This window comes from Saccostrea cucullata, unplaced genomic scaffold, assembly GCF_032062105.1.
Source record: "Saccostrea cucullata isolate Sc308-1 unplaced genomic scaffold, CSIRO_AGI_Scuc_v1 ctg753, whole genome shotgun sequence".
Classification (NCBI taxonomy): domain Eukaryota; kingdom Metazoa; phylum Mollusca; class Bivalvia; order Ostreida; family Ostreidae; genus Saccostrea; species Saccostrea cuccullata.
In genome coordinates this window covers 568,805-594,331 of record NW_026934507.1, presented here as the reverse complement: position 1 = coordinate 594,331, position 25,527 = coordinate 568,805, and the positions used below count along the sequence as shown (strand labels likewise).

General features: G+C 32.1%; 2 protein-coding genes across 2 annotated transcripts; one reads left to right on the top strand and one right to left on the bottom strand.

Moving 5' to 3' along the window:
• Positions 1-569: 569 nt before the first annotated feature.
• Positions 570-13,524, top strand: LOC134240912 (fibropellin-1-like). The gene is made up of 18 exons (XM_062723023.1): positions 570-864; positions 4,431-4,652; positions 5,450-5,562; positions 5,937-6,038; positions 6,478-6,582; positions 6,790-6,894; positions 6,977-7,327; positions 7,852-7,956; positions 8,164-8,268; positions 8,411-8,764; positions 8,868-8,975; positions 9,979-10,086; positions 10,205-10,558; positions 10,728-10,742; positions 10,889-11,152; positions 11,306-11,545; positions 11,909-11,986; positions 12,456-13,524. Exons 1-18 carry the CDS (start codon positions 791-793, stop codon positions 12,815-12,817), a joined length of 3,165 nt encoding a protein of 1,054 aa, XP_062579007.1. The 5' UTR covers positions 570-790; the 3' UTR covers positions 12,818-13,524.
• A 3,783-nt stretch (positions 13,525-17,307) lies between these two features.
• On the bottom strand, positions 17,308-24,676 carry LOC134240931 (uncharacterized). Its single transcript, XM_062723044.1, has 4 exons — positions 24,620-24,676; positions 20,954-21,091; positions 20,639-20,728; positions 17,308-17,532 (listed from the first exon to the last, which is right to left on the bottom strand). Exons 1-4 carry the CDS (start codon positions 24,674-24,676, stop codon positions 17,449-17,451), a joined length of 369 nt encoding a protein of 122 aa, XP_062579028.1. The 3' UTR covers positions 17,308-17,448.
• Between the last annotated feature and the right edge of the window lie 851 nt (positions 24,677-25,527).

Below are 25,527 nucleotides of genomic sequence, written 5' to 3'. Positions count from 1 at the left end.
GAAACATTATTTATATACCTGATGTCGTTTGAAACGTTAAATTTTGGTCATTCTTTTTGTTGATCGATTCGAATTAACGTACATGAACTGGAGACTGTATATGTATTAATCTATTTATATACTGAATACCTTTGTCTTGAATAATTTGAATAATAGTAGATAATACTTACAATGAAGAAAAATCCAGGGGGTTCTACTTTTTTCATCAAATAAGACATTTTTATTTAAAAATCAATGGAAAAGGAATCTGATTATGCCTTTCTTTTATATAATGTGATTTTTTTTTTTATAATACAAACATTACATATTAATGAGATCCAATCAATAAATCATAACAAGTCTGATCCTACCAGATATAAATATTACAAAAAAATCAATATTACATTTACTGCGGAAGGCAAATGTTGAAGAAGGTAAGCCAGATTGGATTTTATCACGTTTTTCTGCACCAGAATAAAATGTAAATACTCTATATATACATGAAGTTGCATAAAGGGTAACCCATAATCGCAAGGAATTAAGGGAACTTTAAATGACTGTTTAATTGAAGTGCTGATGTACTTACTAAATTTTGTTTCAGGTCATAGCTTTCCTTTTAAACCACTGATTGGCGGGTTTCTCGGCTCCTATTGACCAGAATCTTTGAAGCAGAACACTAAGCTTCAATATCACACTACAAGGGTTACCCTGTTTATTCCGGATATATATGTTCTAAGATGAGAAAGCTAGAATAGTGTTGACCACTCTGAGGGGAAAAAAATTAAAACAGTAGAGCGGAAGGAGGGCCAAAATGAACAGGAAACTAATTTTTGTGATTTTCGTCTTGGCAGCATTTCTGGTTCTTGCGGGAAGTGGACGAAGGAGGTAAGAACTTCGAGTCATTTAAATGGTTTGTTTATATCTAAATTCTTGACCCTGAACAATAAATGTTTTAAGTCCTAATATGGTTGTCACGTTTTTTAGGTTATTTTCTTTATACAACAAGTAAAATGATATTATAGAATGAGAAATATTTCTGACATCTGTTTTGTCTATTGGACATTCTGTGATAAAGGAAAACAGATGAGGTTCAAATATAAATAGAAGTTTAAGTAAAACCCAACTAATAAATATCAGTTTCATATTATGAATATGTAAGGGCTCTGAGCCATGTGATCAAATCATTAATCATCTTTGTACCATTGTGTACATGGAATAAGCTGTTGATAAAAATTGCTGATCATTTTTAAGTGTTTTAAGTGACATATTTTGTACTTGTATCTAGAAATACTCGATATCATCATCATTTCATTTGCTCGAGTTAAAGGCACTTAACGGTACACGTTTTTCTTTCTTTTTTTTTTTTTTTTTGATTTCCCCAAACCTAAAAATTTTAAGTGATGGGGTTTAATTTTCAGCAAGATAAATATGTAAAGTCGTGGTGGACCTGTAGCACACATTCATTATTGATACAAGGTTCAGGCTTTACGTAGATTTTCTTATTTTTTTAACCGATTTTCTTTGATTTATTGACGAAATACCAAATAATAATATATATGTACTCTTTAATACGAGTATATTAAACATGTTTTCTAACTATCTATCTCTTCTTTCTGAAGTCATAACCCTCATTCTTACCTTTTCATAGAAACTGCCTGTTTACTTGTTAGTGTTTTTGCTTAATTTTTTTCGAAACAATCCCATTTTACAAATAAAAGGGTAGATGGAATAAAACTTGGCAAACTCACATGTACAACTGCATCTTCACAACTTTTGTTCTGAAATCTGTGGGCTCTCACTAAAAAAATCATTTCTTTTATATTTTATACTCTGAAAGTGCAGAGATTTTACTTGAAAGATAAAATGATTTGGTTTAATAAGAGTTTAATTTTTGACATAAAATAAAATCGGACAATTTTTCCCGATGACAAGTCGATACATATTTTCTTTCTAAAATACTGTGATTTCATCAGTTTTCGTTGGAATCCATTTTCGTTAACATTTGAATTCGTGGATCTGCTCGAAAATTGATGCTCAACGAATATTGATGAAACCACAGTATATACATGTATATAGAGTATTTTATTTTGAGAACTGAATTCTAGTTTCATAACTTTATTTTTTAATTAGATTCTGAAATTTTGACAAATGTAAAGGTTGAGACCGTAATATACCGAGATTTGTCTCTTTGGATTGGATATTTAAATGGATCCAGCATTATTCTTCGTACCATGTACGTATTCTAGTGAAAATAAACATAAAACATTCAATAATTACTCAAGAAATTTATACGATGACGCTAAAGGGTAAAAAGGTAAGTACATATTGTTGAAAAATATTCAGATCGGAAGAAAGGAAGAACTTTTTACAAAGCGTTCTTACTGTGATACTAATTACATTTAATACATGAAGATATAACATTGTAGGAGGCTAGCTGGAATAAACTTGTGAATTTAACTACTAAATCATTAATTTCTAAGCAGAAATTGTCATTTCTTATAATTTTGAACCTTATCTTGATATGTCATCCGTTGGTCATTCTAAACATATCATATTTTTTTTTACATTCTTTGCAACATCGTCCATGGCAGAAAATAAACCGTTCCGTATATATGCTACGATTTAAGAGAGCCTTTCGTATTTTAACAACTGCAAATATCAGAAAACAAAAATTACTAATATTGATTTCGAAAATACGAAAAGAAATTTGAAGCATCCAATTAGTATCGCAAAGATGTGAAATAAAGATACTCTAGACTGATTTCAAAATTCATATCGGAGTTAATGCCTATTTCACATACATATTAGCATTATATGTACTTTCTGTATGTTAAGGTAAGTTTAAAGAACAACAAAATTTTTTGCTCGTCGATATTAAACTTTTAAATTGCTTTGGAGATACATGTTCTTGATGCATTTTCTGCCAATGCTTTATCTGTCTTTGTGGTTGTCAAGTAATCAAACTACAACAGATTATTTAAAAATGTTAAATCTGCAGATTTACACTTTAAAAATGTTAAATCTGCAGATTTACATTACTCTGAATTGTATATCGCAATTTATTTATATATTTGTTTTATTTGAAAACATACGTATCTCGGTTAATCTATTAATATGTACTTTGACAGGTCTTAAAGTATATCTAAACAGAAACTGTATGAAAGTGTATATAGTTATTCTCTCTCTCTCTCTCTCTCTCTCTCTCTCTCTCTCTCTCTCTCTCTCTCTCTCTCTCTCTCTCAGGTACATGTACTCTGTAAAACAAAAACTCTACAGTGCAATTTATTCACAATATAATCACAGAGGTGAGAAAAATAGACATGATTAAGCTGTAAATGTACCCTTCACTTCAAGAATTTGTCATCCGTACTTAAATGCTTTTTTATATAAATTATCGTTAGCATGTGGTTTCTCTGAATGGCGGAAAACCCCTTTGTCATCGATAATTACAGAGAAGGGGTAATATAAGACATCCAGCTGTTCTATATTCATAGGTATACCTGGTCTGTCTCGTGGAAAAATGTATTCTTTTTGTACAATAGATATAATTGTTTAAATGCTGAGCATGCCAGAATCGCTTTGTTTATAATACTTCCTTGCTTGGAATTCAAAATCAAAGAATTTTTGTATCTATTACATTGAATTGAAGTCCATGTTTAGTCAAGCTTGAATAATTAAAAGGTTGAAATAAACACAAGAAGTTTTTTAAAAAAGGGATAGGGAAACTTTTTTTCATTTGGCAAGGGTAAATCTGATATGTTCTAAATGTCAAAATCTATTTAAGAAAATACAGGGTAACACTGTCAAACGCCTTTAAAATGTTATTCTTACCTGAATGTTTTTGAAAGGGACTAAAATAGAATCAAGAACTAGTTTACAATAGCAAAACATTTCTTGTATACGAAATGAATACAAATGTGCGTATTGATAATACAGCAGCTAGCCTCTTTTTTTATAAATTGTATAACACAAAATAAAGGTAATTCTGTGCTCAACGAAGTTTCATACTGTTGCTGTTTTTACTGTATATGGATAATAAGAAAAAAATACTTTATGTATGTTTAAAATCGGTATTGAAATTATAAACAGGAATTACGAATTAATAAATTTTGTCAAAATACATTCTGTACCCAAAAAAGCATTAATAATAAAAAGTAACACTATTCATACTTATTTTTACCCGTTCAAAGATTTTTTAGTGTGTAATTATAAGTTCATCATCAAAAAAAAATTTCAAGGTAAGACAAAAATTTCAGACGTCACTCGATCGGTCAAGATTACCTATGTCCTTCTTGTTTTAAAGCAAAAAGTTCCATACGCTGGTACATGTAGCCTCTATTTCTGAACAAGAAATAAAAAAGATAAGTTGATAAAAACATTGCAATACTATAATACTTGAATGTCATTTATATACGGTTTCTGATTAAATAACTGATGATATTTACGTCTAGACGTCGTCGTCGTAACTGTCCCAGAACAGATGAGGATTCTAACGGCGACCATTGGTGTTGTGACGTCATAACCAAGAATGAGACTCACTGGGACTTGTTTTGGTGGCCCTGTGACGAAATCGATGCTCTCCAAGAGGACTATGGCGACGAGCATCCATCCGAAGAAGAATGGAATTGGTGTGGAACGGATGGAAGTGACCGAAGGCGCAGGTCTTCGGGAAGGTTGTTTTCTTGAACAAAAAGTTAATGCTCTATCAACATATAGGTTCTAGTTGGTCAATGCAGATGTTTCCAAGTTTTGGATGGAAAAGCAAATTACGCATATCAAGAAAATGAAATTGGTCATTATAAATGAGAGATATCCTGTGAGATGAAATAAGACTATGAAGAGACTGACGGAGTTTACACAATTCCTTTCTTCTTAATTATATATTTGTCATAGACCTTGAAGATGTTGCTATCTGCCCTAACCCCCTAGACTGACAAACCATTCTGGATCCTTGCATTTTATTTGGATTAGGCAATATAATTAAACTTAAACTTATTCATTCAATAGTATTTTACCAAATTAAACATGAAAAAAATTGTCTTCCCACACTTTTGGAAGTAAATGGCTGGTACCTTACCCTTTTTGAATACGTAATAGATAAACTAAATATTGACATTTTATACAATCTTATTTTCTTCATATTCACTGCAATATTTTCCTTAAAGTATATAGAGAAACATTAGCTTAGGTAGTTCTAGTAGGTTATTTAATAAGATCTTTAATATTGATCGGTTTTAACTAGGTCAATGATTTATATTTCGTGTATAGAACTTTAAATTATCGTCTGTGTTTAAAATCTTAATCTAAAATTGACACCATTAATGCATCTGTAATCTGAAAGGAAAGTATTCGATGGTTACAAAAGCAAAACGAATGAACTTCAAAATCGCTACAGTACAAATCATTAGTGCATGTACTAGAACTTTTCTACACATTAAAAGTCTGTAATCTCAGCACATTTCTCTTTTAGATCCTGGTATAACCTTTGCCCTCTGTGGGTTGCTTACAATGTCACTGTTAATTACAACATCTGGAGTTGTTGTCCAGGGTGGAATGAAGATGTATATGGCTATTGTTCTATCGGTAAGACTACATTTAAATTAATTTATTTTAATTGATAAATCATTAATTATTCTTAGTTATTGACTTTTTGATTTTGCATTTTTTTTACATTTCAACTAACAAAGGGAAGTTTTGTGCAGTATTTTTTCATTGATGTAATAAATATAATTTATTATCTTACATGTAAATTTATATGTTCATAAATCGATTAACTTGTCACACATATTTTAATCAGTAAACTTCAAGTCTCCTCAAGGCAATTTCAGACATACGATTTACATTATCGGTTTGAATAATTGAGAACCCAAGATGACATAAACTTAGTACCTTACATGTATCGATCTTGGTATTCGTGCAGAATGAGTTAGATGGCATATTTTTATTTCTTTAAATAGCGGAGAGTGGTACTGGTCCTTTATATTGTGATAATGGTGGATCCCTTATTGATAACTCGTGTGTTTGTCTTGATGGGTTCATAGGAACTCACTGCGAGACGCGTAAGTATTTTATTCACATTACATATAATTTTCCAATAATTGTATTCTTAGGCGGACAAACTCATAAAAAATCTTTCCCATCTCATGGGATGCTATATTTACATGTAAAAAAGGATTATAAAGAGAGACATTTCTTTGACAATTAGCTATCTAGCACTTTTTTTATGACGACCTATTTCTTAATTCAAAGTAAACGAAAAAATTAAACAATAAATTAATAAAGTACACCACTTGCAAATACTTTTTATTGAATTTTGGATTAAAAGTTAAATCTTCAGACAATCTCAACGGTAACAAAAAATACAAGATATTTAGAATAATATTATCATAAGAAATATTTTCAATTCTAATCAATAACTGAAGAATGTATGGTATATTGATTTTTTTAGAATATTTTTTGAGTTTATATCACTTATCTAATGATGTATATTCTTTGCAGCTGTTTGCAAACCAGACTGTCAAAACAATGGCCATTGTGCAGCTAGAGATGGAAAGCCAATTTGTGTTTGTCCCGAAAATTTTGGTGGCGATCAATGTCAAACACGTAAGTGAATATTGAAAGTTCTTAAAGTATCCTAAATACACGTAAGATAAAATGGATATAATAAAAAATGATTTCAATGAATTAAGAATTCAATAAATTTGACTTGGTGTAGCTTTTGCTTCAATTGCTATTTCAAAAAAATATTTAATTTCATTGAAAAATGCATATATTACTAAGGTTTTTAAAAAAGTTTCAATCGAATTTTAGCCATCTGTGAAAAGCCATGCCTGAATGGCGGACTCTGCGTTGCAGACGCGTGTGAGACTAGATGTCGCTGCAAAGCCGGATATGCTGGCAAATTCTGCGAAATAGGTATAGTTCAAGATTGCATGTTCTTTCTGATATTATAATTATATTCGCAATTTGCCTTTGTAACAATACATTGGTGTTTCAGTTATAAAAGAGGGCGACTGTCCAATCAACATGCCAAGTAACACTTGTGGTCAAGGATGCAGCACTGATAACGACTGCGCAGGCGTCAACAAATGCTGTTATCACCAAAGCTGCGGTTTCAATGAATGTATGAAGCCAATCAACTCGAGTCGCTGTGTTTACCAGAATCATACATACAATGTCGGAGAGCAGATGAAGAAAGACGACTGCACTACTTGTATTTGCCAGGGAGAAGGGATGTCATATGACCCTTCTGGTTTTGACTGTTACACCATTGACTGTTTCGTCACTTCCTGTCCCGATGGAATGGTGTATAGAAATATCCCTGGGCAATGTTGTGGGCAGTGTGAAGGTATGTCATGCTTAAGATTCAAAGGTATAACATATTAGATGCTCTTTTCAGCACATAAAATATTAAACTGTATAGGACAAGGAATACCATAATTAGGTATTGTCTGTATCACGATCGACATGGGTACCTGCTAGGCACCTCATTCCACCTCTCTCGGTGCCAGGGGTCAGTGATTTTATGCACGATAAGTTCTGCTAACTGGATTTATGAGATTGGTCATTGTTCGATTTTTTTTCTTTTACATTTACACACTACACTCTCACAATCTGTAAAAATAGCAAACGCTCCCTTGTTTTTACAGCAATGCTTTAATGTTCCGTACGCTTTTCAAATCATGTCATGGTGAGATATTTCTTCTATATTTTTTATATCAATCTTCCTAAAAATGGTTTTAAAATTATAAAAATGTAATATTTTTATATATTTCGTTTGAAATCAAAATTGTTTTGTTTGTTTTGTAAACATTTTTTAAAATGTAGGATTTCTATGAGAATTACTGTATGATGAATTTTTTTTATCTTCAGCAATAAAATGTCCCACCAGTTGTGGCCAAGGCCACTGTGATCTTGTGTACGGAAACCCACAATGCATCTGTCCAGCAAACTTCCGAGGAACATCATGTGACACACGTGAGTATTTTTTTTATTTGCATAATTGATTATAGAAATGTACAGAACATAAAAATTTAACATGCTTTAGATCAGATACAATATCTAATGAAAGTTTTCTAAGCACAAAAGAAATACACAATGATATTGTTTATTGTAATATGAATCTACAAGTATACTGAGTAGTAATCTACAGGTACTAAGGATTCGATTTTTGAATATGTTTAGCCGTCTGTGACAAACCTTGCCTGAATGGAGGGACTTGCATTGCTGGAGGGACTTCAAACGTCTGTCTTTGTGGTCCTGCATACACTGGAAGGCACTGTGAAACTCGTTCGTAATACCTCTGTTAATATAATCATAAAAATCAAACAAAATTGTAATTAAATTTCATATCTCTCTCTCTCTCGCTCTCATAATTATTTGAACGATTTTAAGAAGTGCCCCAAAGCTGATTTAACAAACTTTTATCTAGGAATTCCTGACAAAGAGGGAATATGCCCACGGGTTGGAAGCTCTCATCTCTGCGGAAATAGCTGTAATAGTGACTGGCAATGCGCAGGCTCAGAGAAATGTTGTTTGACTTCCTGTGGCCAAGTGTGCGTTCCGCCATTGAATCCCCATATTTGTATTCACGAGAACATGACGTATGGCATTGACACTATGATTACTAAAGACAACTGTACTACATGTATCTGTAAAGGACAAGGAAATGCAGAAGAACCGAGTGGATTTGCATGTAGAGAGACGCCTTGTCCTCTTATGATGGGTTGTGCGCCAGGATATTCATACAAGAAACTCCCTGGGGAATGTTGTGCCAGATGTGTAGGTATGTAGAATAAATTGCGCAAAATTAATTGTTTGGAGACAGATTATGTATTTTGTTTTTAAGCAATATTGGGAATTGCATCCTGGTCATTTCTCATTTCCAGCAATTGAATGTCAACAACCTTGTCAGCATGGTGGAGATTGTCGATTACATCAGGGTTCTCCAAAGTGCATTTGTTCAGAATATTTCCAAGGAGAATTCTGTGAAATTGGTAATTATTTAATAAGTATTTTATATTTTTATATAAAGAAATCTTCTCTTTTTAAATTAATAACACGCAAAACATTCAAAATAGGTAAACTTGTTCACAAATGGAACGGAAAGTTCTTGAGGTGAATATTAAAACGTGCCAAGCTTACTAGTCTACTAATATAAATGCTTAATTTGCAAATAAAATGTTCTTTTTAGATTTTGCACACCATAAGTAATTCCGATATTTACCCCTAGAGTTTTAGGCTATTTATATAATAACTCGTTTACACAAATTTAAGCGGCTGTCTCATTTAAACCAAAATCTTGCCTAAAATATTAAGATAACTTAAACGGAAGAAGAATTAAATCTTGCATTCGATTTCGTATCGATTTTCATTTTAAATCAATTAAAGATAAGATAGTTGTTAAGTATATTTATGTCGTCCCGATTTTCATTTTAAATCAATTAAAGATAAGATAGTTGTTAACTATATTTATGTCGTCCCGAAAGAAGTCGCGATTGCGATTGTACGCATGTTTTAATGTTCTCCAGGCTGTTTCTCGGAGATGACTGGGACAATATTCCTGAAACTTTTCTCAAAGGAGGATCACTGATTGAAGTTATGTTGTTTGGTCATTCAGTTTCAAAATCGCTTCCGTTGCCATGGAAACGTGCAAAAAGCGACGAATTTTGTCCGCGAGTGTTCTCTCTGGTCCCTGGAATATTCTTCATGAAATTTTATTTAATGATTAGCATCTGTTATTGTGCTCATTGGATTTAAAAATTGGAAATTGTCAATAGTTTCCATGGAAACAGGTGAAATGTGAAAATTATTTAACTGATTTTTAAATCAAAGTACTGAAAGGACTGATACGAATTGATGATTTTCCAAGCTTAGTTATAATGGGCATTGTTTTAGGGATGAAAAAAAATGAAAGTCTTGACCAGTTTTGGACGACATAAGATATTTTGCTTGCAATAGCAGACTTTCTAGTTTATATTTCATTTTTTTTTTAATTAGCCAGATGTCCAGTTCCTTGTCAAAATGGAGGACGATGCGTTGCCAATGGTGACCGTGACGTGATGTGTGCATGTCCCGTCGGATTCTCGGGCAAATACTGCGAATCAAGTAATGTGATTTAAGTTTTTCTTTATTCTCATCATTATTTTCAAACAGGGGACCAGTAACTTTTAGATGATGTAATCTGTATTTCAATTTTTAATGCATGCGTATTTTATGATTACAGAAGTTGGTGAAAAGAAAGGAATATGTCCATCCACCAAAGGAAGTGTAGGCATTTGTGCTGAAATGTGCTCCCATGATTTGCAATGTCCAGGGGATAATAAATGTTGTTCTAATGGATGTGGACATGAATGTAGTGTCCCCCTAGACCCAAATATCTGCAAGGTTGGAAACGTGACGTACCGGAAAGGCGAACAAATTCAGAAATCAGTATGTCAGAACTGTGTATGTATGGGTCAAGGTCACGGATACGATGCCAGTGGCTTTAAATGTACAGTAACTGACTGTCCACAGATCATGTGTGCACCAGGATTTGAGTACAAAGCCTCAAAAGAACGATGCTGTCCATATTGTGAAGGTAAGTCTATTGCACCACGCAAATGATGATGTACATTTGAAATACCTTCTTTTTATTCGATAAAATTATTAATAATTCTTTTTATTTCATCAATATTTCTTAAGAAATGTAAAGCAATTGCTTAAATCTTATTACAATGATTATTCACTTTGAAATTCTATACTTTCAGAAATTCCAGTTCCTCGTAAGTATTCATTTGATTTAATTATCAAGATTTCTGAAGTGTTAAACAAACATTGGAACATTTTGAAACTCCAGTGATGTTGTTTTTCATGTAAAGAATTAATATTTTGCTTATGATGTTTAATATGATTGCTTATCTCTTCTCAGCACCAAAATTTCAACGGTGTCCAGCACAAATTACGTTGGAGGTCAATTCGTATGATAGATTAGTAGACCTTCAGAAATATCTGTTACCAAAACTTCAAGTCATTGATGGTTGGGGCCAAGTTTTGGAAGTTTCCCTTAGTGCATTACAACTTGAGCACTGTATGTGTCCACAGAGTCAACGCAATATTCACAATGTTGTTGCAAAATCAAAACCAGACAAGTACGGACGCATCGCAACATGCGCTATGGCCGTGAAAGTGAAAGGTAGTCTTGTTCTTGTTCGACTAATTGTACTTAGATTGTTGGAGACAATTTAATCGGGCCTAGAATTTTACCTTTTATTATAAAATTATGGAAATGCATCATTTCATTTTGCATTTTATACATAAAAATAACTTGAATCCCTTAAATCTTCAGATGTTCATCCTCCGGTTTTCGCTTCGTGTCCTTCCAACATCGAGCTTTTTACCACAGAATCTGTAATGTGGGACAGACCAACTGTCAATGACAATGTAGGAATAGGTAGTATTGATTTCCTTGGTTCACGAGGTAATAACACCAAATTTCCAAGTGGGAACTACTTACTTGGCTACATTGCCAGGGACTTTGAAGGAAATGTTGCTGTGTGCCAGTTTAAAGTTTCAGTCTGGGAGAAAGGTTGGTGAAGTTATTTGATTTTTATCAATTATTAAGTTCTTGTACTCTTCTGTGCATCCATCGGCTATAAAATCTGGAGATGAACAATTCTTCTCATATAAGTAAGGAAGCCTTTTTAATTCAAAACCTTATGACTATCTTTTCTTCGTCCATGTGCTGATACTTTAGGATGGACATTAACATTTAAATACATAATAAAAAGTGCCCTTTCTGCTAGCTGCTGTATGATAATTCAATGTAATATAAAAATATGTCATATCTAACAATATTTATACATAGAACAATTAATTATCTAAGAGCTATAACAATTAAAATTTAAAAGCCTTTTAATGTAATTGTAATATATGATTTTTATAATACCAGATTCCACAGATATCAGCATGCCTCATCAAATGAAAAGAGTTCAAGAGGAAACAGCGGAAGGCAATAAAATGTTCATCGGTGAGTACTTATAATTATGTTTTGCTACCTTATTATTCTGCTTGTAAACGATAAAAGGAAGCTGCTTTTTTCTCCCTTGCATCTGATCCCACATCCGAGGCTTTAAGAGGTCTGTGTATAATCTTTTTCCTTTCAAATTCATATTGTTCTAATGTCATTCTAAGCTTAATTATATGAAGGTCAATCTTTATTCTGAATGTGACTGGTAAAAAGAGGCTGATTTTTCCTCAAGGTCACCTGATTCCCCCTCTGATATCTGCAGAGGTCCGAATTAGCTCTTTGTCGAATTTATATTGTTCCAATGGACATCTGAACTTTATTACTTGCTTTTTCCATGTCTTCACTACTGAAAATAGTTTTCTTATAAAACAATTCTATCCTAATTAAAGTCTTAATCTTTTTTAGATTCATGATATTATTTTGTGAAAGCAGCGTATTTTGACTTTTCATTTTTTTCTATTACCGACAGGAATTGGTGCAGCCCTTGGAGCTCTGATAACTATTGGTGTTGTTGTCGTTCTTTATATATGCTGTCGTAGATCTGCTGCTGCGCGCGCAGCCAACAATAGAACCAGGTCTCCATCCGCTTCGTTCAACAATGGCTTTGATAATGGAATTTACGCTATATATGGCGCATCCCCGCCGGAATACGAGGTTCCGGGTAAGGGAAAACTCCCGGAGTATTCCGCCTCCGATCCTCCGGAGTATGAGTCCATAGATCCTCATCCACAAAAGTCCTATGGAGTGGAAAACATGGCGTACGTCAGTACTATTGATGTCAAAATGGAGTTTGACAACAAGTTCAATGAAAACGCGAGCGAAAAAAATTGAAATACCTTTGACAAAACTTGCGTGAACAAATTCCTAAATATGCATCTGCTTTTTAACTAACGTGTATATATTTGATTTTTTTTTATATTGATAATGCTTAATGTGCTGAAATTTTGTTATTTGTATTTCGTACTTTTGTGCTTAAACAATTGCTATCACGCATCTCTCGAGTTTTAAACAAATATCAATTCATAACTCGAATCAAAATTATAACTTTCAGTTTATATATCTTGTGGAAGTTACTATTTAATCATACTTTTACCTATTTGTGGGTTTTGAGTTCAGATTAAATATATTTGTTTTCAGGCATTTCTAAACTTGCATCATGTATATGAATTTTGTTTGATTTTTTTTTTTGTTAGCTTGCTTGTTTGTTTGTTTGTTGCATTATATTGTTTTCTCTGTAGCCGTATTAAAATTGTATGCGTAAGCCTAATTATCGTCCTGCACGTGAATGTCACAAACATGTAATGAAATAATGCTCAATAATTTGATATTATTTTCAAGAGAAAGAAAAGTGGAATTTTATTTTTTAAGCATAATATTTTTGTTAAAAATGTGAACTTGTTGCCTTGGTAATTTTTAAATTTTCAGACAGCTGGTCTGTTCATGAAAAGTTGAAAAATTGTGCTTTGTTTGTATATAGTCCATGTTTTTGTTGTTTTCTTGCAATATACTCAATATTAATAAAAACATATATTAAAAGACTCCGTGTTAGTTTTTTTAAATACATGTTTATTCGGTAATTTGGAAAAAATATAGGTAAGTAGGATTTTATACGTTTGACAAGAAAATAAGGCAAAACACTTGAATTCAAGAAAGAGAATAAAGATAATGCATTATTTTGCCTTGGTCAAGTTTTGAAGTCAATCTGGATAGGATTGCCGCTTTTTGCATATTGTGAACTTTAAATGTAAAAGAACATTATAGTTTAGGAAAAATGAATTACAGTATATACCCGTGTGTTTCTCTGATGACAAAACGGATAACATTTTATGAAATAGGAATATTCTTAAGAGATTTTTTAATACGACAGGAGGAATAACCCAAGGACATTGCTCTTTTTTCCCAAATGCTTAGTGGAAAGGAAATCAAAATCTTAGTCTATATAAAGTATATCCATTATTAAAAGAACAGGGATTCCGACGCAACCTGCATTGTCCAGAGTCTTTTTCCTTAAGAGTGCCTCGGAACACGTTTTCCTGGAAATTTCAGGATGATAATCAAGATTTTCACCTTAGTTTAATTTTATTTTACTGATTAATCAAATTCAGCGTAAGATTAAAGCAAGCGTTGTTGTTAACGTAAAATGCTAGACGCTATTATTGAGCAAACTTCTCTCCTTGCATCGTAAATAATTTATAAACTTTAATCAGTAATAGTTTACTATTCTTATTACATTGGCATTGTTTTCTCACATTTTGGTCAATGCAATTGTAAAGAAGGTACAGTTTGAGCTTTATTGTGCCCTAAAAATTAGATGTTCTTAAAAAGTTATGAATTTGGCTTTAACAAGAGTTGAGTATATGAATATGATAAATCATTAAAAAAAGATATGACTTGAAGAAGGACCTCTCTGAAAATATGACGTCATTAATTTGGTGCATTTCTAAGTTTTAATGCAGAAAAGCCTCAAAATGACTCATTTTGTGCTAATTTTCCTTTAGAAAATAGTGTCTAATACCGTCGCCCACTTTAATTTTTGGAGATATCATGTAAACTGCTGTGAAAAATGACATATCTCAAAATCTTCCTGGGCGTTGGTGGCAGAATATGTTTTCTGAAAGAAAATTCCACTGAAAATTGATGTCGTCTGTAACTTTTTAAGAAAGTACGGGAAAAAACACAAGTTAATGACGTCACAATTAATATTTAGGAGGTAATATGAGAAAAACGATTTGTGTATTCTTACCGCATGGGATTTCTGTGATTCAGAATTTGACTTTTTATATCACTTTAATTTTTTTTAGAAAAATATAGGGCTTCATTTGTATTTAAACTGTACCTTGTTCTTTGTATCTGACTTATTTGTTTATTTTCTTTCAATCCGAATTCCTTCAACAACTTCTATATAAATTATATACAAAATCTTTATACTAGTATATATACATAAAAATATGATATATCAAATAAGAATAATTATCCATTTTTATTATTCCTACGTAAGTTGAGTTGATATATTCCTTGGAACTCGAAATAAAAGGCATCACAGTGCTCGACAAGCTTATCTCATTGTTTTTTGTTGTTGTTTCTGTTTGTTTTTTTTTCTTTTGCATTCTACGTTAGAATAATTTCTAAAACGATATAAGCTATAACAAAAAAGTCGATGGCAACAAGCTAATTCAGAGAATTCGTGTCCCCCGCTTAGGGAAAAAGTCGGATCCCCCTGACTGAATTTGTAGAATTATTAAATGTATACATGTATACTGAGGCAAATAAAATACATGTATGTCAATATGCATATACAGATTTGATTGCTTATTCTTTATTATGTGTATAGAAGATTCTTTTTATATGGAATATTTATCACACTGTAATGATGATTTTATAACCTCATAATTTTTTCATTTCACATGCTGAACACTATCATTTAGTAAAAAAAAAAAAGAAAAGTACATGTATTTAAAAAAAAAAAAAGAAAAGAAAAAAAGAAAGGATCGACCGGGATGCGATCCCGGGATCTCTCGCATGTGAAGCGAGAGACATAACCACTAGACCACGGAATCGCTTTACACAGCGAGAAGTATATGCAGAACTGAAGTCACATACATGTATATATTCATGTTCGGTATTCTCAAAATTTTACACAATCCATGGTGTTTGATTTATTTAGCCTTTATTAAACAGTTCTAATAGATGTAACAAGAACATAAAGTCCGCCGATAACCTGTTTCATACGCAATAACTCGCCTCATGCCCCTGCGCTAAAAATAGCGACATGTAATACTATAAATACTAATAAAACAAACGGGGCGGGGCACTTTGAGAGGGGCGAAAGAGGTCCTAGGGAGTTTTGGTATAAAATTACATTGCATAAGCTCAAAATCTTCCTGAAATATCGCCCGGAAATGATAGTGTTACACACAGACAGAATGTATAAATTTTCGACCTTGAACTTTGACCTTTTGACCTCAAAATCAATAGGGGTCTTCACTAGGCCACAGGGAGTTGTTATGTAAAATTTCATTGCAATAGCTCAAATGGTTCTAGAGATATCGTGTGGAAACGAAAGTGTTTTCACAGACAGAATTTGCTTATTTATGACCTTGACCTTTGACTTTTTGACCTCAAAATCAATAGGGGTCTTTTTTAGTCCATAGGGAGTTGCTATGCTAAATTTCATTGCAAAAGCTCAAAGGGTGCTCGAGATATCGTGTGGAAACGAAAGCGTTACAGACAGACAGAAAGACGGACGGACGGACGGACGGACAAACCCAAATTAATATCCCCCACTTTTCAAGCGGGGGACAAAAATACAAGTAGTCCCGCTGTTGTCAATTCATGAATAGGGTAATTTAATTTTTGAGGTGTACGCTGTCCGACTTTTTCATACCATTTTGACCATTATATTCATCTTGCATAGATTAAGACTTTTCTCGTTTGCCTGAACATGACACGAAGCCAACGACGGTTGTGAACGGTCGACAGAATGTCTTTTTCTTCGAATTCGTGGCACCTGATCCCATCTCCAACGTTTTAGTGGTCTCTGCTTGCTTTTTCTCTTACTTGTATTGTTTCACTGGGCTGTTGAACTTTAATGCTGTTCATTATTTTTACATTTCATGTTGTTCCACTATACATTAGATAATGATTATCTACATGTACATTATACAAGGCGGCGGAAAGAACAAAAGTAATACATATGTTTAAAATTTTCAAATAATTATATTTTTAAAATGGTTATTTACTTGACTTTAGAATGTTAGTGCTATATGGACTGAGCCAACGTTGTAGGGTATCGGTTAATCTTAGTCTACGTGCTCTGTCAATTACATGTACACTGTAATACCCGTTCTCTTGCGTCAGGCGTTAACAGCATCAGAAGTCAATTGGTGTATACTAGCACTAAAACATGCATTTCAGATGTCTTATAATACTATTGAAAGCACCATAGATTTGCTATCGAAACCATAGTTTATAATTCGTCAACAGAAAAAAAACAAGTACTAAATAAATAACAGTTACTAAAGTAATTAATCTCATTTTTTTATCTAATAATCTACGGGGTTTTTTTTCTTTCAAGAAATCACTCCTCTTTATATCATTATTAAATTTATTTAAAACTCTATTTTGCATTTCATCAAATAAACATGCACTGAACTTTTCATAATTTGTATATTAATTATATAACAAACATGTAATACTTTTGTGCAATATATAATTATATTTTTATTCCGGTAAAAATGCGCTGAACAAAAGTGAAGCTCAACAAAGTAAACAGTTCACAATTATTTGAGCGATTTCTGAAATCGTCTGAAAAGTAGCTCAAATATTACTTCGTATCTGTGTCGACGTTCTCTTGCTATACTCACACCTTGCAAAATATGTACCGATGTAAATAAACATAAGAACACCAGCTATGGATAAGAGACTGATGATACCAGTAGTTAAGGAATTTGACTGTTCGATGTTTAGTTGATTATTACTTTTCGTACCTTCTTTCTTGTACCTGATAGAATTTTTGGGCGATTGATTATAAGGCGAATTCGAAATTGCTGAAAGTATTAACACTATAGTTCATCATGTCATGTTAAATTCTTCAAATCATATGTTATAATTCAATATCACTATTCAATTTCTTATATTTACATTTGCAAATGTTTTCCCATATATAACACTACTTGAACAAGGCGGTTTTACATCTCCGTAAAAAACGTTCGTCATGTGACCATAAATTGACGGTTAAGTCATAAGCGATCTACGTAATTTCATAGTGACGTCATAAGCGATCGACGTTATCAACACATTCAATTTATACCGCTGAGTTTTGGAAAAAAAGCGTCATGAATTTCAAACTTTACTTAAGTACCTTACTATTTGTAATTAATTATAAATGTAAATATAAGTGATAAGGTATCATTTTTTTAGTTTAATTGGGATGTAAAACGGGTTGGCACATGATCAAATCTTCCATAGAACCCTTCGGACTTTTTGGGATTTGATCACGTGACCAACCCGTTTTACATCCCAATAAAACTCAGAAAATGATACCTTATTCCTTAATTATTAAGATAATTTCAACTCTTCTTAATATTAATGTCTGTGTTAGAAAGAGGATGCTCTTCCTGGTTAAAAACTGTAAAGTTACTTTTTATAATTTATTATATTGTTTTTAATCATATCAAGTCTACCCTATCCACTTAGTGCATATATGCTGAATGATTTTGAAATAAAATGTCAGTTTCAAACCATATAGATTAACCGATATGTCATATATATCTCAGATATTATACACGCATGCAGTGAATTATCTGTGTAAAACGTTTGACACACGATAAATCTATTATATATATACACAAAGAATAAATTTGATTTCATTGGTGTCATTTTAAAGCGCTTAATTAGTGGAGTATGCATACGAAATATGAAGTATCTGTCTTTCACGGTTCAAAAGTTATGGAGAAGGTTAAAGTTGACAACAGACAGAGAAACATACAAACAGATCAACAGGACAAAAACAATTTACGAGGGCTGTTCAATAAATAATGTCCTCGATGCTCGGAAAGAGACAGAAGACGCGTTTCAATGATTTACTAGTCTTAACAAGTAGAGCTTTTTTAAAAAGCTTCCCGTCTTTAGCAACAATCTTAAACTGTAAACTGATCTACACCTATCAGGCCGTATAATTCTTTTGAATTTCTTGATTTTGTATTTCTACATTAGCTTTTTACTGGCATTAGCCCTACCACGGTTGTCGCTCGGTCATCTCCGTAAACTTTGACTCGCCGAGAGCTTTCGGCAAACCTCGGCTGATTCCATTTCCTTCTTCAAACAAGAAAGGGGAAAAGAATAGTAACAAATTGTAAAGCCTGCAAGCAATAAAAATCAAATTTTATTTATAATGAAGTTAAAGAGATCTTTTTATTTTTTGCTATACAAAAAATCATGTTATTAGGAATTAATTACTGCTGATTTTGTTGTTCGTTTTGTCATTTTTTTTAAGATTGAAAATCTTGCAAAATCGTTAGGTCGTACGAAAATTAGATCATCAGAAAGTTATCTCCCTTGCCTTGAACAGCATTTCAACCAATGAAATAATTGAAAATTTTCTCATCATGCATTTTCTACCAATCAAAAAAGAGAGGAAGTGCATAGTCCGAAGACTGTAAAAAACTTCAACTATACAATACCGTCTTCCAAGGAAGACGGTAATGATTTAACTTGATATTTTCTTTTAATTAAAACACATGTCCGTAAAAATTTTTTATCCAATTTTTGATTGTTTTTAGAACTCATTTTTGGGTATGACCCTTAGTATACTGGAAAATGGATCTTATGATTTCCTGGACTTGTTTCTTCCTTCTGAAAGGTGTTTTTTCAAGTTTGGAACAAGTCAACAGGCGAAATATCTGGCGAATATTGTTAATGTGAAAAATTTAACTTTCTGTTTATCCAAAAAACTCCTTTACTATTCAGGGCGTGCGGGTTTGGACGATGTCATGAAGAAATTTAATGTAGTGTATTCCTGATTCTGGTTCCTTCCTCTCATTAATTTTTATATTTTTTTTTTTTTTTTTTTTTTTTTTGCAAAAAAAAAAAATATTTCTAGACTTCCAGAATATAAACTGCCTTATATTTAAGAGAATTGCATATAAATCTGTCTTTGTGCCCCTGCAATTGTTTGCTCTTCTCAGACCTTTGCTGTTCTTGTCAAGTACATCTTATTGTAAATTTTGTTTCGAGGGTTTTAAGCAATAGAATCAAGTTTTATTATCTGTTTGTATTTCAAACAAACGTTGATAACTACAATTACTGATATTTTAAAATAATTGTTTAGATATTTTTACACGCTGTCGTTTTCACTCATTTTTCAAAACATAGGGAGACTTCTGAGTATTAAGCCTTTGGGATTCTTAACAGTTTTACAGCAGCTTTAATGAAGTGTTTAATTTTACTCAATTTTCTGATTCTTTACCATTCACTTTAATGCAGTGTCTCGGATAGCCCTTATTTTCCAGCTTCTCACAATGGAACTATGTGATGAAAAGTGGTCACACAAATTGTTATAAATTCATTAAAGATTCAATAATGCGAAAAAGTCAAGCTTAATGTCATATGATATCTGTATTCTATGTCAGACAGTTCAGGACATTATTTATTGAACAGCCCTCGTATACGCTCCGGATATATCGATCCGGTCGCATAAAAGAATACGATTTACCATACAAATGGAAAATTGTAGATTTCGAATTGAAAAGTTTTTATTGCAGTATACCAGTCAAACTCACCGTAATATCAAATTCTTCCTGTTTCAAGACCCTTGTTTGTATATGATACCTATACACTTATCAATGCAGAGAAGTAAAGATCTATCTTGACACAAGGCTTAGATATATTATCTCGAGCCCATTACTTAAGACCCATATTTAACATATTTGTAACCACGCCAAATATTCAAATGTTGAATTTTATACCTACTGCGAAGCAACGTAAAGGCTCAAAAACGAAACTGATGAAGGATAAAAAGGAAAATATTTAGTTAACATTATCGAACCCGAGAATTTCTCTCAACTAGTTTATTCCAAGCAAAATATTTCAAATAAGTAATGATGCACAAAAATACCTTATGCAGATGTGAATATAATATAATAGAAGCTATACCTTTTCTTGTGCTTGAAGGATAACTGGTTGATGCTTCATTTTCTGTTTGTACAAATTTTTGTGCATTTTGAGTGGATACTGCGTATTCAGCTTAAAAACAATGATAAATGATTTAAATTTGTGATATTACAGCTCAACAATAATATGTAATAGTTATTCAAATTGGATATTTCTAAGAGGATTCGTCTGTGAATAAAATGTATGTTACAAAATCTATTTGAATTATTCTGCAACTTGATTTTGTAGTGCTTCTCTATCTTTACAACAATTTATCTTTCTTAAAATGGCATGAAAATAAATAATAAGAGAAAATACCTTCAAAGCGTATACCACAGCCATAAGCATGATGACAGTCGTATTTGCTACAATTGCACTGAGACTGACAATCTCTACCATATGATGGAGGTTCACATCGCCTTGTGCAACCTGGACCATGAAATCCAACTTCACATACTATGTTAGAAAAAATGAGATAAATGGGTCTCTTGTTTTTCATTTGTGAGAAAGCAATAATTTATTTAGGAGTGAATACCTTCTTTTTTATATTGCAGAGAAGTAAAGTTAATTCAACGGCTACAGTGTATACATGTATTTGTTTTTTGAAGTATCAGATTTTATTTCCACATTATCTGACTGCCACTGTATGTTATCATGGAATATTTTTTTCTCAACATGATTCTTCTAATAGAGAAAATAGTATAGATAATGATAATTACAAGACCCATTCATCCTTTAAGTGGGGGGAAGACTCTGCTATTAAATTTATAGAGGCATTACAATCCCCCAAAATAAAATGCAATCTTGATAACACCATGAGCATCAATGACATAGAATCTATAGAATCGACAATAAATAGATTAAAAGATTCCCTGGAAGCTGCAGCCATTATGTCATTAAAACCAAACTTACCTAAAAATAAAACATGTAAAAGTAATAAAAGCTCTGCTAAACATAAAAAGAAATGGTTTGATAACGAGTTGATGAATATGCGCTCAAAACTAGTTAGGAAGGGAACTTTATTTGGCCACTACCCCAGAGATATCAATATTAAGAATCAATATTACAAAGCATATAGAATATATAACAAACTACGAAAACAAAAATTTAGAACATACCATTCTAATATTATCAACAACCTAAATGCTTTAAATTCAACTGATCCAAAAAAATATTGGAAACTTATAGGCGAATTAAGAACTGGAAATACAAAGACAATTGATACATCAATCTCTAATAATGAGTGGTTAAACCACTTCAAAAAATTGAATAAAACTCATGAGGATTTCCTCGATCGAGATCAGTTTCTTAAAGACCAACTAAAACAAGCTGAGAAAACAACAACACCCATATTTAATGAACTTGACTACAAAATATCTTTCAATGAAATAAGTAAAGCAATAGGTAAACTAAAAAATGGTAAGGCAGCTGGTACTGATAGAATATGCAATGAAATGCTTAAACATGGTCAAACGGTCTTGGTACCAATATTACTGAAAATCTTTAATGGTTGCTTAACTCATGGATATTATCCTTCTTCATGGTGTGAAGGATACATTACTCCAGTATACAAATCTAACAACACTAATGATCCCAACAATTATAGAGGAATTACAATAACCAGCTCAATTGGCAAACTCTTTAACTATATTCTTAACTCAAGATTAGATAAATATTTAAAATGCAATGATAAAATCAATCCTTGTCAAATAGGATTTACAAAACAAGCTAGAACTTCAGATCATGTTTTTGTCTTGAAAACACTTGTTGAAAAATACTGCAAATCAAAACAAGGGAAGCTATATGCTTGCTTTGTTGACTTTCATAAGGCCTTCGATAGTATAAACCATGCTGGTCTGAAGCTTAAACTACTAAAAGCTGGTATTAGCACTAAATTTTACTCAATTGTTAAGGATATGTATTCTAAAAGCTATTCTTCTATTAAACTGGGTAACAAATTAATTGGTCACTTCCGTACTTACAATGGGGTTAGACAAGGTGATAACATGAGCCCAAACCTATTCAAGATTTATCTCAATGATCTATCAAATTATCTGTCAAATTCTAAAAGTTTTGTAAAATTAAACAATGATTCATCTATGTCCATTCATTGCCTAATGTATGCTGATGACATGGTACTTCTCTCCCCAACTGCTGAAGGTCTACAAGAAAAACTCGATATACTAAGTACATACTGTAAGGACTGGTGTCTCAAAGTTAATACAAAGAAAACAAAAATTATAGTCTTCAATTCATCTGGTAAACACGTTAAAATTCCCTTCCATCTGGATAACAACAATATTGAATGTGTTAAACAATACAAGTATCTGGGTCTGACTGTTAATGCATCTGGAACACTAAGTAATGCTAAAAATGATTGTTGTAACAAAGCCAAAAAAGCCTATTTCAAACTTCAAAAAGACTTTCTCACATTTAATCCATCAATTAGAACTGCTTTAAATGTATTTGACCACACTATTAAACCCATTATCCTGTATGGTTCAGAGTTATGGGTTTTTTTTGACCCAACAACCTCTAAATTTAAGAGAAATCCAAATATAACACTAGACAAAATATACCAAAGCTTAGAAGGCGAAATTCTAAATCTTAAATTTTACAAACATTTACTAATGGTTCATGGTAAAAGCAGCAATTTTGCTGTAAGATCCGAGCTAGGACGTTTGAATTTACATTTTGATGTCATTAAAAATATGTTGTTATACTGGCATAGATTAGAGAATCTAGATGGTGAATTTCCCTTGCTTAGTGAGGCTTTTAACTGCTCTAAAACACTACACCAAAATGGTTTTACTTCATGGTATTCTTGTGTTAACTTCTTACTTAACCATATTGATATTAAAATTAGTGATTTCCTAGGTATGTCAACCCCACAATTTAAAATCAATTTGAAAAGAATATTACTGAATTTCTATAAATTAACATGGGAAAAAGACAGGAATTTACATAAAGATGGCAAATTGTCTACCTTTACCAGCATAAAGACTAAATTTTGTTTTGAACCTTATCTAGATATTCTTACAAACAATCAACATAGATCAGTTTTAACAAAGTTAAGAATTAAGACATCCTTAGATCACTTGCTGGATTCCTTAGTAATTTACCTTAATTGAAGTTATTGTGATAAGCATAAAAAAAAAAATTATTATATACCTCTTTCCCAGTTTCTTGCCTTTAACTATATATATATATGTATAAATTATATATATTTGTATGTAACTTTGAATACGATACATGTATGTATATTCAGTATATCTCTTATATACTTTTTTTGGTTTTTTTTTTTTTAACAATTGCTCTTTATATGTAATATCATCATCATGCTTGTTCTATCATTTGGATCCTCCTCCTTCTATTTGTAAATCTTTTTGCTCCTCCGGGGGCCCAAATTGGATTAATAAAATCTTGTATCTTGTATTTAAACCAAACAGTCAAAAGGTAATATAGGAGTATTCAATCCGGATACGGACTTGTAGTTGAAAGCTTGATGATGGGATGGTGCGATAACAAGGAAGCAAAGCAGCAATAACCAGAGAAATGGCGATGGTACGATAATGCACTGACAATGATGCTATAAAAAGATAAAGCAATAACGGGTATCACCTTACCACTCCATCGCCCTCCTGCCGTCGTCATCACATTTTCGCGCCATTCCATCGTTGTCATCATCCTATCGCACTGTCGAATCTTTGTCATCGTACATCACACCAACGATGGTGCATAATCAAGCTATACTGAACTATATGTACATGTATATTGCTTTACTAGTATCCGGATTTGATACGAAATGGGGAAAAGAAACGTAATCAAATTGTAAGCCGTTAATGAAAAAAACATTATTTTTTTTCATTAATACAATGTATTCCGTTTTCTGAAAAGGAAAACTGTCTTCAATTCTAGCTATGAGGGGAAAATCATTTCCATGATGACCACACGATTAATAAGTGAAATACAATATAAACTTACATGTGCAGGAATTCGTTTCTTGGTTCCATTTATACCCAGAACAGCAGATAAACCCATTCAAACTAAAATAGATTTAAATCTTATTGAGTTTATGTTCTCTGCCTTTAATCAAATAGCAAATAAATTTAATATAACCTTATTTGAATTAAATGATTATCTAAAATTGATCGCTTTAGAAGTGTAAGGGGATGATAAGACAAAATTTGATATTGTTAATGCAGCAATAACATAGTTATATATAAACGTCGACGTTTATCAGATATAATGCAATCTCTGTAACTTTTTTCTTTCAAACGCCCGATGCATGACTATAAGTGCCCATTTCTTAAGAGTAAACAAAGGCATTATAATCAGACCTGATGCTTTTTTATTAGTGAGCAACACACAGAATGGTCAGTTTAAGGCCACAAACCTAAACATTTGTCAGGTCAGAAAACAAGTGCCAGGGTTAGGCACCAAAATTGTATGTGAATCCATGTATCGAATATAACGATATTCGATACACTGCGTCCATTGATGCAGATCATTAATTTGTTACTTTCAATTGAATTCTGCCTTGTTTCATACTCTAGACAGAAATACTTGATTAATGAATGTGTTCAATAACCATTTGAGAAGTTTTATAAACTGTTTTAATTATTTTAAACAAAATTAGTGCTTAATAACTTACCCATTGCATAAATTGGATTCCGATGAAACAAAATGATAAAGAAAAATGTATATACCAAGCACTAGGAACATATTTAATATATTCATTCTCGAACAACGACTGCAGAATTTAATTTACATATACTGAAATATGGATATCCCTTATAGAGGGAAATATAACGAAGCTTTCGTCCTGATGAGAAAATTTCACAAAATATTCTTTCCTGATGCTGAACTTTAACAAATTTAAGTTTAAGTTT